The sequence below is a fragment of the Lingula anatina genome, chromosome 4 (assembly GCF_051362555.1).
Source record: "Lingula anatina isolate TDL-2025a chromosome 4, LinAna3.0, whole genome shotgun sequence".
In the NCBI taxonomy this organism is placed as follows: domain Eukaryota; kingdom Metazoa; phylum Brachiopoda; class Lingulata; order Lingulida; family Lingulidae; genus Lingula; species Lingula anatina.
This window is the reverse complement of record NC_141770.1, coordinates 25,495,934-25,513,769: the sequence shown is the minus strand read 5'-3', so window position 1 is coordinate 25,513,769 and position 17,836 is coordinate 25,495,934. Positions and strand designations below refer to the sequence as shown.

The 17,836-nt window shown below is 36.4% G+C and overlaps 1 protein-coding gene across 10 annotated transcripts in view; it reads right to left on the bottom strand.

The window, feature by feature from the left end:
- Positions 1-9,734: 9,734 nt before the first annotated feature.
- Positions 9,735-17,836, bottom strand: part of LOC106154270 (Na(+)/H(+) exchanger beta) — a 42,451-nt gene continuing 34,349 nt past the window's right edge. For 8 of the 10 annotated variants that reach the window (XM_087011205.1, XM_087011199.1, XM_087011206.1 and 5 more), the window contains 6 exons: positions 16,879-16,926; positions 16,292-16,339; positions 15,063-15,200; positions 13,221-13,285; positions 12,521-12,759; positions 9,735-12,356 (listed from right to left, as the gene is read on the bottom strand). In XM_087011205.1, the coding sequence (XP_086867331.1) occupies positions 11,607-12,356; positions 12,521-12,759; positions 13,221-13,285; positions 15,063-15,200; positions 16,292-16,339; positions 16,879-16,926 (1,288 nt within the window). In that variant the 3' untranslated portion in view covers positions 9,735-11,606. The remainder of the gene's footprint in view (positions 12,357-12,520; positions 12,760-13,220; positions 13,286-15,062; positions 15,201-16,291; positions 16,340-16,878; positions 16,927-17,836) is intronic. The other 2 variants (XM_013528570.2, XM_013528581.2) reach the window with 1 other exon arrangement.

The following is a 17,836-nucleotide window of genomic DNA, read 5'->3' as shown; positions in this document are numbered from 1 at the left end:
TAACCATCTTTTAAGATATGCCCAACAGGGCATTGTGGGTCATTCCTATAAATAATGTTGTTTACGACCTTCCGTTTCTCGTAATATTTTACTAGTACCCTGACTACAGACGGGCTGGCGGCGCTACATGTTGTATCAACTGTTTGGTATGTCAACAGACATGTGCCATGGCATCATGCCAGCTTTGTGCCAAGAGAGGGTACTGATGTACATTGCACCCCCCCCCCCCCCAAATATTTAGCGAACGAAACAAGGCGAACAAAACAAGATAAGACACACATGTGATAGATATCGTATTCATCCTGACGGTGAACAGGTATACAAGACTAAAAGGACGGCACTGTATCTTTCTTTCTCACAATATCATCAAGTGCAGCCGTCAAATACGTATTGCAGTAAAATTGTGTCCGTATACCGTTTTAATCAATTATATAACATGAAAGATATCTTTGCCTCCTCAACATTTAGCAAAACCATGGATCCACCCGTGATTTCTTCCGTTTTTTTTGCCGCTCTTCTCAATCGCTTTCAACGGAATGACAGAGCTTCCAGCGGGTTTTACTGTAAAGGTAAACGCTACATGCGCTCGTGTCTTTACGAAGAAACACAGTTTTGAAAACTTCAAAAGTTGTATTCTATTGACGGGGGAAATCAACTACCATTGCCTTGATAATCAGGGAGTGAAACTCTTATAGTCACGGCGAATCAAGTCATACGCACCGTCAGTTTAAGAGCAATAAATACTTACCAATTGCAACCAACACCATCAAAATAGGTAATCTTTCTTTTTTCTTTGGAGGGGAGGGAACGGCAGGGTTTGGGGATAAAACCGGCCAGTGAGCGAATCTTCAAGCCGTGCGTTTATTTTAAGATTACACCGTAACACTATAGTTGTCGTCAGTCGTTGTAACAACGTAAAATCAGTCGGTTTGCTTCATTTCTTCCTGCCTTTTCCAGCAATCCAGCATGATTGATAAAGCACGAGTCACTCATTATAGCAGGTCATTATCAGCAGCCGCTGATCCGGCCAAATTATAGTTATTATTTTACATCAGTCTTCATGAAAGAAAAATATTACAGGAGACACATGCACTGAGCAGCATAGACATAGGAACATGTCAACAGCTGTATAATAGACCATCTATGAATACTACAGTTTTTTTTTTTTTGGGGGGGGGGGGGGGGCAACAAAGACGACCATCAATTCAAACCTACCTGCACTAACTCTTTAAGCCATTGGCTTAACGATCCTTCAACTCTTTTTCCACAGAAATCTGAGCTCCTTAGTAGGCTAATCCCCAAAGAGACTAAAAGTGGAGTGAGCACTATCGGCCTTACATGTGTTAATCAAATCGCGAAATATTTTTCTCACTCCCATAATATGCTCTATTCAAGAAAGTCATGGCTATGGAAAACACATTTGCTTCAATTCGTAGACTCTTGTAATGATCGTTCTCATTGATTCATCTTGAGTTACGTTATTGAAGCTGGAATGTCAATTCCCGGTACGCTTGTCTTTAATAGGAATGAGCTACTAGCATAACATAAATCAGTTGTGCAAGGATCTTTTAAGAATACAGATTTTCAATCTCCCCAGTAATCTATTAATGAAGCGATTACGTCAATGCAGAAGATTCTCCTGAAATTCATCTGTGTTTAAAGACAGAACAAGCTTTTTGTGTGTGGAAATAAAGTAAACAAAGCGTCTCAATACTGGCTAGCGTGATTTACGTTTGGTTTCAGCATATTTCTAAAATATCAAACCAGAATATGCACAAAAACGAGAAATTAAACCGCATGCATAAAAGTTCTTAGAGAGTAAAGCTTGCCTGTAGACAGCTATTTCAAAGGCGGTTCTTTTTTCTGGGTAAGTGGACCTTTTTTACAGGACTCATAAACAATAATTGCCATATGCTACCACTAGCCTTAGATTTGGGCGTACGAATGCCCAAAGTAACGACTCAAGCCACGAATTAAGTACCGCAATGTAATTTTAGTAGAAACGAACACAGCGTCAGAGCTGTTCGTGTGTCGTAACACTGTGCTCATGGAATTTTACGTTCGGGTTTTAAATTGGTGGCTCGAGTACTTAATTTGGATATTTGTGCTAAAAAACGAATTTCGAGTTTGCAAAGGCCTAATCTGTTTATAAGGCCCGTTTTGCCCCTTAGTTAAACAAGCTTGTCAAATTACACGGAACCTAAAGTAAATTATGAATAAGATGAACAAAAGCAATCCGTGCTCTCGCTCTCCATGAAAAAAAAAAAAAAACTTTCCAGTGCAACAGAATTGGCAGCATTCAGAGCCAAAGTGTGGTTCTTTGGAACCCTTCACATCTCCTGCTTACGGGCCTGTGGTTGGTCCTAAAAACGTGTTACAAGTAGAAAACATATGCTTGTAATGAGTGGAAAACAGAAAACTGACAATTATGAATAGATAAAATAAAGAAAAAAAAATGAAAAATGAATTCTATCCATTCAAAAGCTGTTTATTTTTAAATGTCTCTCAGATAATTCACAAATGCTGGTAAATCATATCACAGTTATTTGTTATTTGATATTTGACAAGAATAAGAGCCTTCGTGCTTAATTTCAATGTTCGATGTTTTTGTACACATCAATTATTATTAGGATCAAATAAACCTTAAATAACAAACCAATTTAATTTTGAATCACAAGTTGGACTTCTTTAAATTACCAGTTGGCAATAAGCTAGTAGTTAATGAAGGTCTCGCTTTCTGGTTGGTGTCATAATATCCCAAACCGAGACAACACGCACTCGATATAATTGAGTACATGATCGCGTTTCAACTTACTGCAAATGCAATAATTGCATGAAATGATCACGTGCGTCTTCTGACTTTAACAATTTTTTAATCCATTGCAAGGGTTGCATAATTTAGTGCTAAACAAACATCCTGTTAAATCAAGGATGATTATTAAATTTGTAAGACAATACTGCACATCATCTTTGGAAAAATTAATCGCCCCGTGATACGTTGGTATTTGTCGGACAGCACGAGAACCAATTTGATGGTGATTAGTTCTACTGAGTTGACTTCACATTTTTCTCTTAAGGGAGAACCCAAAACACTTCGTTTTCAGGGAAAAGTGCTCAATTGGTTCTCAGTAACATCGATCTAAGTACCGTAAATAATTAGACTAGAGGACTTAAAATAAAAAAGGTGTTTTAGGTCATAATGGCTTGAAATTTTAATGGACCCATGACCAGATAGCGAATCATTACCTTAACTGATGTATACATGTAGGAGGGTTCTGGCGTCGATATACTATTGAGATAAAAATGCTCATGGGTTTCCATTTCATCTACTGCTATCAATGCATAGTTTTACATAATAGTGTATAACACTAGGGAAATTAAAAAGCATGAATCGTAAAAAAAATCGAAGAGCTGATTTGGTGATTTTCATGATTACCTTCGTGTAAGATATAACATTGAGAAAATGGATACCATTTAATAAGAGAACAGGTTTTTGGTGTCGCTATCAAAAATCAAAAGGGCGCTTTTGTTTTCCCTTTGTTCCGAGTCTAAAACATTGATCAGACTAATGCACGCTCGCACCTGCCGCTGTGACCCCAGTAATGCATAGGAGACACAATGGGGACTCACACGGGTCGGATCTAATCCGGTTTAGATAGGTTCTGACCCGTTCCTGTACCAACCCTGTTCCGGCATCGCATACAAAATGTTTTCGCAATGCACCATAGTTTGACATACGTAACCTTGATTGCAATAGTTGGATGCAATTAGTGATAAAGCGAATAGATTTCTTGCCTACGTGCTATGTGCATCAGCCCCTCCTCTGTTCTGAAAAAGATCGAGTCGTGCATATAAATCAAAGCATCGCATATACAACAGGTTGGCAAACATTTCCTAAGACTCAGTTTCAAAGGAACCAAAAGAGCTGCGAGAAGCGCATCTTCCATCCAGTACTTTTTCTCAAACATCGAGCAGAATCATTGGGATATTAGGTTTGTGTCTTGTTCCTATTACGATTTCATCGTTCATTTTTATCCTTATAGAAGCCGTAAGTATTTTGCTCATGGCATGCATGGGTATTTTGAAATGCATCAATATGCTTATTGACATTCTAATTACACACACAACATCGCATTATTTTCATTTTAACTTGAAACATAATAGATTGCATTTAAAAAATTGGAAAAATATTATTTCCAAAGATATAACATTTAAAGTTTTTTTCAGACGGACGCCACCAAGGATGTGCCTAGGGGTGGTCGCCAACGTGCACTTTGTCCAGATACTTCATCTGCTATTATCGCTCGTCCTGCCAACAATGGTGGCCGCGGGTGAATCAGGACACTGTCCAGCGTGGTCCCCATGCCAGTGTCCTTGGGTGTACATCAACGGTAGTCTTGCACTGAGGAGTCTTTCAAGTTTACACTCGTTAAGTTTGAGTCGAAACAAGATCCGTGGCTTAAGCACCACTACATACCCACCTGTAAAACAGTTGGGGCCTGTTAAATCTTTGATACAGAAGACCCTAGTCGATACTTCACGCAACATACGAATGTCGTTGGCTAATTGCATTATGTCAGCGCTTTCAGAGGGCACAAAGGGCTTATACTTATACATTGGTCCCGGTGATCACGTGAATTGCGGGTGTGCCCTTAGAGTCTTGGGGCATATGACATTGGAACAGGCTAGAGAAAATGTAGGAATATGCGAGAAAATTCCTCCCAGAAACATTTGGATTTTTACAAGCGTCGATTGCAACGAAAGGACCGATGGTTACTCGGAAGAGTCCGGAACAGGGGTCAAAAAAGACATCTCGAAGTTAGCTTTATTGGTAGGGGGTAGCTTGCTTACCGTGGTTACTGTTGTGGGAGCCACATGCTTCTACTACTTCTGCTACAAACGCAAAGCGCATGCTCCACAAACAGCTGTTGGCGGGAGTAGAGAACAACCACGTGGATTACAAAATAGACGCGGTAGAAACAGAGCAAAGGTAGAGAGTAATGTCTACACCATAGAACCAGTCCCATAGGCATCTTGATAATGCTTTCGTCCCTGAAAAGTGAGCAACTTATGATATGATGACATGAATGAAATGAACTTTTATTTGTAGATAGTGTTTTATGTTTTGGGGAAAAAATTAATAGCTGTCACATTTGTATAAGAACTTGAATATTTCGCAGTAATTTATTCTCGAAAGCATACTTCAGACTATTATTTGTGTTTGTCAAGAACCAGTTTTTGTTCAAAATAAAGTTCTTTCTTTACTTTTTCCCAAGAATTATAAGCATTTATATAATGACCGTACCTTGGAACCTTTAAGATCGCTGCAAGAGTTTGAAAATTATTTTCACCGACACGAAAGTACTTAATAAGTGTCATGCCAAAATAGGTGAGTAAGCCAAGATAGGAACCGGGTACGTCTGGTGATAAAAAAGAGAGAAAGGCTTTAGATTTTTAGTTTGTTTAGAAATGTTTATCTAAAAACATATATCTAAATAACATAAATATAATCAAGAAACTGTTGGGTGGCATCGGAATGGTTAAGTGCAACGCTCGCAATGCATATACACGGTTGTGCATAAAGCCAGTTCCACACTGGAAAATTGTTATACCCTCAAGTCATCATATTTCTTTTTGAACGTCAAATAATTTACGGGTGTACATTTTGAAAATAATCACGAACGAGGTTAATTTCCCAGAGCAGTTATAAGTGAAAGACATATCTCAGATGTACAGATTTTGGTAAGACACATACATGCACGTGCAGGCTCACGGCCATCGGACTAGTCTGGTTTTATAAGGGTGCTTTCAGTATTAAAATATCGTGCTAGGTGCCTGTAGTTCGAACTAACAGCGCGGGGACTCTCGGAGAATGCAATCAAATTTACAGATTAACACTCCCCCTCTTGTTTTCAATGTACTCGTAAAAATATAAAATGATCGACTTTTCTGTATTTCACTCAACGCCAGAAAGAGGTGTGTTAATCTGATTTCAATTTTTCATCTAATTGAGCGAGAGTCTCCGCGGGGTTAGCCTGATATATATATATATATATATATATATATATATATATATATATATATATATATATATATATATATATATATATATATATAACATGATAGTTCCATTGTGAACACACCCATAATGTGCTTCTTAAAATTCGAACATGATCCCTTCACACTGATGGGACTTTAATGCCTGGAATCAGTTTTTCATTTATTCTATTAACCGATCATAGAGTCTACCGCTTAGTGGGACATCATCACTTTTAGAGCTTACTAAACAAATAATTACTTCTCGACCCCTCTCGCAGGCCTGTAGTGTTGCATTGCAATCGGTATCAAGGCCAAGAAGACAACAGAAGATGAGCCTTGTGTGCAAACTGTTTAAGTCCCGTGAGATTTGAAATGGTATTATCGGACCACCTGCTGTCTCGCCAGGTTTATCCCAATGACAAGTCTCCTGTCTACGAACATGTCTAGCGTGTCCCTAATCACCATAAGATGGATACACAAAAAAGGTGCTATATGAATTTTTGGTGATTGATTTGTAGTATTTGGCACCAAAAAAGGTACAAAATTCAGGGTTATAAAAAACTTAGTTCAGATTTTATCGTTGACAAAGCTAAATAATGCCTTTATTTAATGAAAATCTGTAATTAGGGGCTCATAACTCCATAACAAAAACATTTAAACCAAAATGACAGCACGAGATTAATGCCCATAAACCTATGGTCAACTCTGCCAATTTTCGTGATAAAATTTTGTTCAGGGATGAAGTTACACCCCATACCGTTTGCTATTTCAAATAGAAGGTGTTTAATTGGCGATGAAAGCTTTTGTTAGCCTATGCTTATGTAGCAACTAGAAATATAAACGCCGATAATTTATATATTTCAAGGGGACTTTATTCTTTTAAGGTTCAAAGCTAGATGCATTAGGGAATAACTAGATACAGGAAAAAACACATTTTCGATATTTGGATGATAATTAACCCTTACAGTACCCTTAACAGGTAAGTACACTATTTTATGTTGGCAAAAAACACCCGGCCTTGTGTATTTGCCTATTTATTTCTGATAAATGCAACAAGTGTAACCTGTATGTTAGACCCCATTCCCAGAGATAAGATCGATCCAACTAGATCGACCTAACTCCCTGGGGGTTCACGCTAGATAGCTGTCAGCCGAGCGGGAACGAAACTTAATTACCCCCTTACAGCTTGTAGTAGGCGGGACGGACAGTTAAGCCGGATTATCTGACAGTAATCTAGTGAGGCTCCCCACAGGGATAGATCGATCTAAAATCTATGGAAATGGGGTCTAAGTTGAACACACTATATTCTAGTTTCATCGACCGTCTTATTTATATTATGTTTTCTAATTGTAGTGCTGTCCATTTTCTAATTAGCCAAATAACTAGGGAACAGGTAGAAAAAATCGGAAACTACAGCAACTGCATTCTCTGATATCAAACAGATTTTCATAAGCAAAACAGACATTTCCGGCTCATTTAACCACGCTACAAAAGTAATGACAGTGAAAAGTGAGAGGCACGCTGGCCTGGGAATGGGCAAAACTATGAAAGGCAGAATTCACAGCCAAAATTGAGCCGCAAACTAACAAATCTGCGTATCAACTATGGCCAACCCACCTGAAAGCTTGTCGTCTAATCCCCCTGTGCAATCTATACCGTGTCTATGAGGTGCAAATGTGTCAAGCTTTCAAGTGGGTCGGCTATATCTGATCCGCGGATCTGTTAGTTCATGGAACAGCTTGTTCTGAATGGGCCCAGATGGCATTTATGTGAAATTCTCTGAAGGTACATTTACTGGGTACCTTAATGACAGTAACCAAAAACAATCTGATATGAATTCTAGAAAAAATGAAATCATGGTAATGAAAATATGCTAAATGAATAATAATAATAATAATAATAATAATAATAATAATAATAATAATAATAATAATAGTGATGATGATGATGAAAATAACGATAAACAAAGTGTACCCTGTAGGCCCTACTGAATATGGAAATACACTGAATTTGACGCCAATTCACCAGTAGACAAGACGTCGTAAAACTATATATTGTTTGTCTTCTTGTCTAGGTCTCATTAATAATCAGCTTAAATAGAAGATTTGCTTGATTTGGATAAATACTACTGGTATATCCATCAATTCATAAACTTATCCATAAAAAAGAACGTTAAGTCTGTCTCATTATCGCGTACAGCAGACGGTCGATGGCAGACCATGCTAATGCATCATCAACACACGTATAACGAGATGACATAATGCTAAAGATTTCATAAGTGTAGCAATATTTCTATGGATCTACATGTCACATGTGACATCGGTATACTGTTAGAGCTTAAAGCAAGTATAAAATGCTGCCGACTCATTTCTCCACCCATTACTTTAATCTTTGATTGTTGACAGGTATTTTGAGTCATAAAAGGAAAAACAGTGTCAAGGGTAAAATTTCTCTTTTCTGCCCCCTTTATTTTAAATCATTCTTGATGAATGGTAGCACGCCATTTAGCGATCAAGAACAATCTGCTACTGATGAACTCATTTACTGCAACCTGGAAACTGAGCTCTTTTTTAATAACTGATGCCTTGCTTTACCGTTTTAAATGTTCGTTTGACATTCTGATTTAAAACAAAAGGATGAACTTTGATGAAATTTTCAGAATAGGTCAGAAAGGGGCCAACTTAAAGGTGATTGGATTTTGGAGATAGTCCATTGATTAATTAATGGCTGAACATTATTGTATTGTGTTAGGGGAGGTCTCCCCTCTCTGGTTGCTTTGCTAGTTTGCGTTTGCTTTACCCTTGATATGAAGATTTCCAAACCTCTGGCAACACATCTCTCTACCAGCGACTCCCTGCACGATCTAATATATAATGTTTACTCAAACAAATGATCCAATTTGGACGTTTTAGACAGTAAACTTCAAAGCAAGTAATGCATATTAATAGCTCGAGTAAACACATCTTCAGTATCATTTAAGGCATATTGGTAGAATCACTGACTTCTAAAATGTAGCTTGATCACGACTTTCCCTTTATGTCTAACTCAATTATTTATGAATTAAAGCACAGTTGTGGCCTGCTGTAATATGAAGCAATTAAGAAATCTTTGATCGAGAAATTAAAAGTAAATCAGATATGATATTTGCCAGGTAAAGTGGACAGATTCTTAGTGCAGAAAAATGGAGGAGTTTTGTGAGATGGTTCTACAGGAGGCACGCGCGATGTCCCCAATGAGCGTATCATGATACCTGCACATCACTCCATGGCGTGTAAATGAATTAATGCACCAAGCAATTCATCTAGTGAATACTTTACGTCCTCGTTGACACGTTTCAACAGTTTAAACGTAGTACAATACTCTATGTAACACATTAAAAGTCCATTTCCTTAAAGGGATAATAACTCTTTGTATGAGATCTATATTTCACAATAAAAACATTGTGAACATCTCATAGAACTATACTATATTCTGATATCTAAGCTCGCCTTCAGACCACTTAAGAGATTTAAACAAAAAACCAAACTTTTTAGAAAAAAAAAAAACAGGGACTAACTTTGAATGTAAAAATGGATTCATCAACCATTGGTAAGTATGGGAAAATTGTTGTTTACTCCAGGAAAATTCATTTTTTGGTCAAAACGAAGAGTTATTATCCCTTTAAGGGGGATTTTTTAAAATATTCAACAATGACGCAATTTTTCCAAGTTTATTTATGCATAGCATTATATATGCAAATATATTATGTTATACAAAAGGTGATACGTGAACAGTTACAGATTCAGAGTAAGTACGTGAAACAGGGGCAGATCCAGGATGCTCATTTTCGTTTTGGGGAATACTCCCAAACTCATTTGCCTTTTCTCAAAATAAGAGTAAAAATACACACTGAGACCAACTGACACACCAAAAATGCCTAAATTTGCGTACATTTCATTCATCCTTCTTAAATTCCTGGGTCCACCAGTTTGACAGATACATGCACGTGAAGTGAGAATAAGAAGAGGTTTACATATTATACATAATCTAGTGCAGCAGATTCCAACATACATATCAGTAGAGAGATATTGCGGGGGGCAGAAACACCATATTGGTTTACCTGTCAATGTAAGTGTACAGTGTGTGTCACTGATATGGCGAACAGTCAACGACTTGAGGTGAGTTCTTTAATTTTCTCTTTTTTCGTTTTGTTTGGGGGAGGGGGGTAGGTATGGCCTTTGTCTAAAGTGGGGGAGGGTAATTAGTTTACATTTGTTTCATCAATAAATTAGTTAAAATATCACATTTCCGTTGTAGCTGTGTACTAGTACATTAATATAGCTATTCATAAGAAATTTGATAATTTAATAACAACTAAATGCAGAATAAATAATGTCTAATATATTTGTCCCACTCTTGGTTTCATAGGTCTCTAGGGACTCTCCACGATTATCAGCATGCTTCTTGTGTTTCTGATGTATTACGTGTATGCTGGAAATGGCAAAAGCACACCATTATTAGCGTGCTAACACAGACTTAGGACACTCAAGGTAATTCTTTTTTGCTCTTGAATTCTGAAAATACATATTACAAAGAAATAACAAGAACATAATACTGTATAGATGCAAAAGCACAACAAATTAATACACAAGTGTTGGACATTTTTAGCATGAAACTTACTATGGAATACCGGGTAGTAAATAATGTAGAAAAAATTGAGAAAATGATAAAAAAAACAGTATATGTATTTTTGATACCAATGATGCCCAATAAAAGCCTCTTTTTTCATTAATTTGAAACAGTGTAAGTAACCACACTTCAAGAGTGAATTTTTTTGAGTCTTATCATAATCTTAAATTTCAACATTTGAAATAACTAATCAATAATTACACTTGAATCTTCTGAATATGGCATAGTTCACTAACATAAGGCTAATCAACCCTTATACTTGTTTTGATCTGATAAGATATTTTCCCCTTAACCTTCTATCTGAATACAATATCATTTATTGAGTAGTAACAATTCAAACAATAACAAATGTGTGCATCATATAATGGTTGGCAAAAGTTGAATATTAAACAAAAATGTAGGACTACAGCAGCATAATAATCCTATTTCTGTATTTCTATTATGCACATTTTGCCAATCACAATTTTGTAGCCCGTCTGGATTTCAGTCTTTTTATTATGCACCATTTTTCCATCACACTAACACACTCCTCAACTAAATTTAATGCTCAATTTGAGTTTTGAAGCCTGCACCCACTTGTCACATGTTATAACAGAAAATCTAGCATTGCATGGATAAGGACAAGATTTTTGGACTGTTCCCTTGGAATTCATAAGACATTCATTGGTATAGGAGAAAAAACTACACAATGAAGAATTCAACCCAACTTCTAATTTGATCAGTTGGAGAGCATTTTTGCTTGTATAGTATCAAACTTTTTCATATCTTACGATATATCCACCTAAAGAAACACACTTAAAATACAAAATAAACAGGAAAAATATTTTTTGTCCTTAAATCATGGCAAACAATTCTTTTATAATAGCTTAGAAAATAACAATTCCAAAGAAATAAGATTATCACAGTCTTGTGTCTTCATCTTCATCAGCATTACCAGCATCATCTTTATCATTCTGTTTTTCATCATCTATAAAGAAAATAGTAGCTTTTTTACTTTTTTCCTTTTCATCTACTTTTGGATCAGTCTTTTCTATGTCAATAGTCTCAAATTCCTTTGCTCCTGCAGCAAAACCATTCTGATCAAGAGAACGTGACCTAGACCTAGATCGCCGGTCATCAATGTCCAGTGAAGATGACCTTGAGCGCGACCTTTCTCCAGCAAATCTAACATGCAAGTCTTCTTTTGAACCCACTGAATTGCTCCCTTCCTCGTCCTCCACTTCCTGAAGAGTACTGGGTATGGCAAGACGTGCTGTATGCTGGCTTCCTCCCCTCCTTGGTGAAAAACCATTCCTGAGCTCCTTCTCTGGAACAGTGCTGGAACGATGGCGAGTACCAGTTTCATGGGAGTCCATGTTCAATGTGTCATTGGAAGGTCGCCTAAATCCTCCATTTGGCAAGTCTATATTCCCCATCGTACCCGAGCGAGCACGGTAACGCCCCCTAATGGCCTCAATGGCCTTTCTGTGCTGCGTTGCTGGGGAGTCTCTGGGTGAGGTGTCAGCACTGGTTGGTGAGACAAGGCCGCCTCCGAAAGCCAGGCTCATGCTTCGATTACAGCGCTGAACTCTTTGCTGTTTGCTGTGTAGTTGGTGGAGTAAATCGGAGCTTTCTACACGAACCATGTTTTTGTTACTTTTTTGGTGGATCTGGTCAAAGGATAAATATGTCAAAATTACTCATTCATCAATAGTTAAAAATTAACATGAATGACTACATCAGACTGAAGTCTCTTATTTAAAATTATCCTGAACAGAAAAAATTAAATAAAGGGATTCCAACAGGATTTGTGACACATAAAACTGCCACTCACTTTCTGAGCAGGATTTTTCATAAAAATCTTATGCAAGTCATGGACTGTAGGGGGCAGTGGTGGAGGTTCTGCTGTTGGTAATGGCCCCAGTGGCGTCGTGGGGACTGCAGCGTTGCTCCCGCGCCTTCCAGTCAGAGCAGTGCTGAAGCGGCGTCTCATTTGCGAGAGGAGAGGGCTGAGTGGGGGTCTGTTGCTGGTTGGCATGCTAGATCGCCTAGGATAATCATATTGCCCAAATTCTGAAAATAAAAAAAAGATTTGATATGGCAGAATGATATTACTATAAAAATTGATTTATTTTAAATATATATATTATTATCAGATTCATGACCTTAAGTTACTTGCAAAAGACAATTATTTTGGCTTGTACTCTACACTCCATTCACAACTTTTCTTATCAAGGTTAAGAACTTAAAATATTTTATTGAATATATTTTATCAATTGCTTTCTCTTGTAGTAAGGAAAATATCACGATGTGACTTTCAAAAATCTGCAGACAGCATCCAATTCAAACGCAATACGATGGTCAATATTCCACATGCTTTGCTAATGGTCAATTCACGTTTTGTTGATTGTCTCAGGAGAAACAAAAGTTAATAGCATGTAGCCTTTGAACTGGTCAATTATTTTCTCCCATATACACTGCATGGTTCACATTGTATGCCTTTATTGAAAAAAAAATGGCATGCACACACTCACTTTCTCTGTCCAGGTGGTTGGCCACTAGGTCAGGCGTTTCCACCATTGTCTCTAAGTCTTCATCACTGGGAGGAGAAGGAAAATTATGAAAATATTGTGACATTTTAAAAGTTTTTTCTTATACTAAACGTACATGTACTTACATGCAGTTTTATCTCAGGATCATCTTACACATGAACTGAAAATCAAAATGGTGAATTCTGGATGCAAGTTATGTCAGTTACTCTGTTTAAAAGGTGGTGAAAATGTACAATGGTCCTCCTAACTGGCACAAGATCCCAAAGACCTTTTTTTTTTTTTGAAACCCTGGAAATTTCTGCTGATTAAAATAGAGGTTAAATATATACATATATAACTGGAATGGTGGGTTTCACACTCACCAAAGTCTTGTATTATAAGCAGTAGTTACTTAAACATAATAAACTTGTAGATAAGGACTTGCTTATAAGAAAATAAAACATAGCAGTTTTGGTCAATTTTTGTCAACAAATGTCCCACGTTTTAATAAATAAATGTTTTTAGAATGGTTTCAAAAGGCACAAATTTATCTTCATTAGACATGTTCTTAACTTTTTTTTAGCAAGCCATGTACAATCAATAAATAGTATCAAGAATAATACACCTGAATCTATTGTTTGTTTTTTATCAATGAATAAATACAACAAATAACAAAGCATCAGTGTTTACATAAATTTATACCTACTGCAAAAACACTGATCACACACCACACAGCATAACAAAACAGGAATTAAAAAACACACACAAATTAAATTATAAATAATAACAGTGACACATATATAAATGAAATAACAAAAATGGAAACTAGATAAAACAGGTCAATACACACAATTTAATAAACAGAGCTGGGGATAGGGAAACTTTGAAGGGTGTTTAAATTTTCAACAAATAGTGCAAACACAGAAAAATGTTGGACCTGAATACAATATATGAAAACACATATTTTTATATCCAATTGTTAAAAGAAAAAGTGCCCCTATATATAAAGGATTTTAACATGAAAAACAATATTGGCCACAAGCAATAATAATTAAATTTTTCAGACATTTTCAAACATGTTTAGTTTCCTGTACACTTCTAAACTCAGTAATATCTTTTAATACATGCTTTCAAAACCCCTTCCCTTCACTAAGTTTAAATTAGACAGAAAGTTTTATTGAACGTAACTCTTGCATATAATGTAAATAACTTTTTTAGCAAGGGTTTAATCTGTTTTATCTTTGGGATATCAAAACACACTTGTATCTACATAGGACAGGAGCATTTAAGACCACAAAACCCCATGTTTCCTCCCTTAAACTGACCATATACTGTGTAATTATTTAGGCTAAAGGGGGAGAACCAAAGGCCCCATTTGCATCGATTGTTAAATAAAGTTAAGTGGAGTTAACCAAGTCCTGCTATTAAACATGATATATTATTTCTACATTAACAACTTAAAGAGTAAGTAACTAATACTTTGACAGCATTATCATGATGAACCACACTAATTTTTCATTCCACTTATGCTGATTCAAACCAATCACTAAATATAGTCCTCAACATCATTTTTTTTTATTTGGAAATACCAGCTCTATGTAACCAATGTAGCAAACAAATTTTATTTTATTCAAGCTGAAAAAAAATACTCACAAGGCCTTAAACACATTTACAATGTCTAATACAAAGCCATGACAAAACATGTTGCAGCCAGAAATAAATATCAAGTCCTTGTCATCTCAAAAGATTTACGTAAGCCACTGTAAAGCAAGGTGAAAGCAATAATATAATAAGACAAACTGAATGACTTTTAAAGACAACCACAGTTTTCATGCCATGTTTCACCTCTCTGATGACAATCGAGGTAACGGTCTATAGGTGGCAGTAGCAGTCTTAGGCGACTGAGGGACTGCCCTATAGATGGAGCCACCAGAACGTTTCAAAGGAAAAGATGATGAACGTAAGGGAAAGTCAACTTCATCTCTGGAACGGAAAATTGTTCATGCACTAAGTAATTATCACGTCCTCTTTGTCCAAGACTGCATTATAAATACTTAAAGGCTTTACTTGGGAAGATATAAAGATCAACTTAGACAGTTTCCTTCCCTCTTAATTTGTTAATTGGCGATGGGAGACTGGATTAATATTTTATTCTATACTATCTTCAATTTTATAAATTGCACGTGACAATAAAGAAAATATCTGAAGAAAAATGAGTTACTTTTAATTACAGAAGTAATCATAAAAGAAGTCTTGTCTGCCACAATCATTATAATGATAAAGAAATGACAAATATAACAATACACCAAGACAAATCCTGCTTGTAGGAAAAACCAAAATAATTCATAAGACAAGGGTAATTTGTCAATTTAATAATTTTCTTACTGAAGTTTCCTCCATGTATTATAAGTTATCAAAACATTATACTGTCTGGAAAGCAGACCTTTTTCACAACATACCCAAAGGGGAGCATCTTCTGATGCTGAAAGTACTAAGTATCATGGAACTACAAAAAAGGCAAATTTGCTGCATGTTGCCATCCCCAAAGGGCATCATTTAATGTATACAGACCTAAGTGAGTGTACACATAAAAAGTCATTGGCCACCCAAATGTTCTTAAATTGGGGTACAGTAAGATAGAAGTATTCAACAATGTGTACTCATTATAAACTGAGCACATTGCTGCACATTACTCTTATCCACCTGTTGTCTTCTCTTAGACTACCAGTGGCATCACTCCTCAGATGATTTGCACACAAAGTATCTACCAGTGATACCATGTCATTTACTGCAATACTAATCACACCTATCGCAATGGAAAACATGATCACACCTATCGCAATGGAAGACAGCCACACTGTCATTCAGTGTATCTGAATATTTTTCAATAAAGCTACATGTATGTCAGTGGTCATATATAAATTATACATACACATGAAGCTAACTGCAACCTATGAAGACATTGGATTCTCTAAAGGTGCTTTTCAATGTGAACAAAATGATTAAAATAATTTGTGCATAAAATATCCTTCTTTTTTAGATATCACACAAACTATTTGTGTAAGTACCAGTACCTGTCACTTGACAAATGGTCATCAAACGGGGGATGCAATGTACTCCTCCTGGAAGGCAAATTCTTTTGTTTATATTCAATATTATCTTGAAAGACCTCATGGTTCCAAAATTTAATAAGGAAAAATATTATGATGTCTGACAAGCATATACTGCACTTAATTTATTTTTAAATATTTTTATTACTGAGGAAAATATTTCTTTTTATTGATCTACTGATTTTAGGTTGTATGTGTACCCTCTGAGTAATTTCAAGGAAAACTATGATAAAATGGGATTTTTTTCTCTTCATCAAAAGATATACATTTAGACCCCATTCCCACAGATTTTAGATCGATCTGTCCCTGTGGGGAGTCTCACTAGATTACTATCAGCTTAGCTGGCTTAAGCGTCTGTCCCGCCTACAAAAAGCTGCAAGGGGGTAATTAACTATGGTGCGCGCTTGGCTGACTGCAATTTAGCGTGAACCCCCAGGGAGTTAGGTCGATCTAATTCTAAATCTCTGGATCATCTAAATGTCTGGGAATCCACCCTTAGACTGGCCTTTCACAGCCAGAGCTGATTGTTCTCATGATACCAATACAATTACCTTCTAAAGCAGGACATGTCCACACTGCCAGGCATCATGGAGGCTCTCCTGTAAATCAAACCAACAATAAGATTTTCCTGAATATAAGTAAGCACTTAGGCCACATTCAGAACAGTGGACTTACTAGTCCGTGGGTCAAATATGGTGACCCACTAAAAAGCTAGCCTTCTAATCCGCTAATAGACACTGAATAGATTCCCCATGGGTAAGTATTCAAGTGGGTCAGCCATATTTGATCCCCTGACTTATTAGTCCACTGTTCTGCATTTGACCTCACACTAACACACAGCTGATCAGATATCAATATTATAGAGTATAAACCAGTCTTTGGCCATGAATTAGAGGGGGTTTACCAAACTCATTAAAAAACCACAATCCCCAGGAGTATAAGTTTTGAGTGAGATGAAATTCATTGAAAGCAGGCAGTTGTAAAGTGATCAAGAGTCTGCTTTCTTAGTTAAAGAATAGTTTTGGTTGAATCCCATTCTAGTGTCAGGGCCATAAATATAACACACACACACACACACACACACACACACACACACACAAAGTAGCACAAAACATTATCCAATAGGTAACTTCACAGTAGATAATCCAAACAATCAGTATGAAAGTCTGCCAAATAACAGTAAGGTCAATTTGACCATTTTGTCACAATATGTCTCACAAGCCATAATTAAAAGTACAATACAATCCCACTTTCATTTTTTCTCATATAAGTTTTAACATGTACCGTAATTATTCTACACACTTATTCTATGCCATCAAAAACAGAATCACTTACAACTTCCATAATCATAATATATAAAGCTGACTATAAATGTTAGCTCATATTTTATACAAAAATTACTGCTTAAAAGAGACATTGTACTGAGTACAAGATGATATATGCTTTAGGTAAAGTAAGCTTTAGGGGAAGTATATATCCTATTAACCAAGCTGCCAAAGAACCACAGAA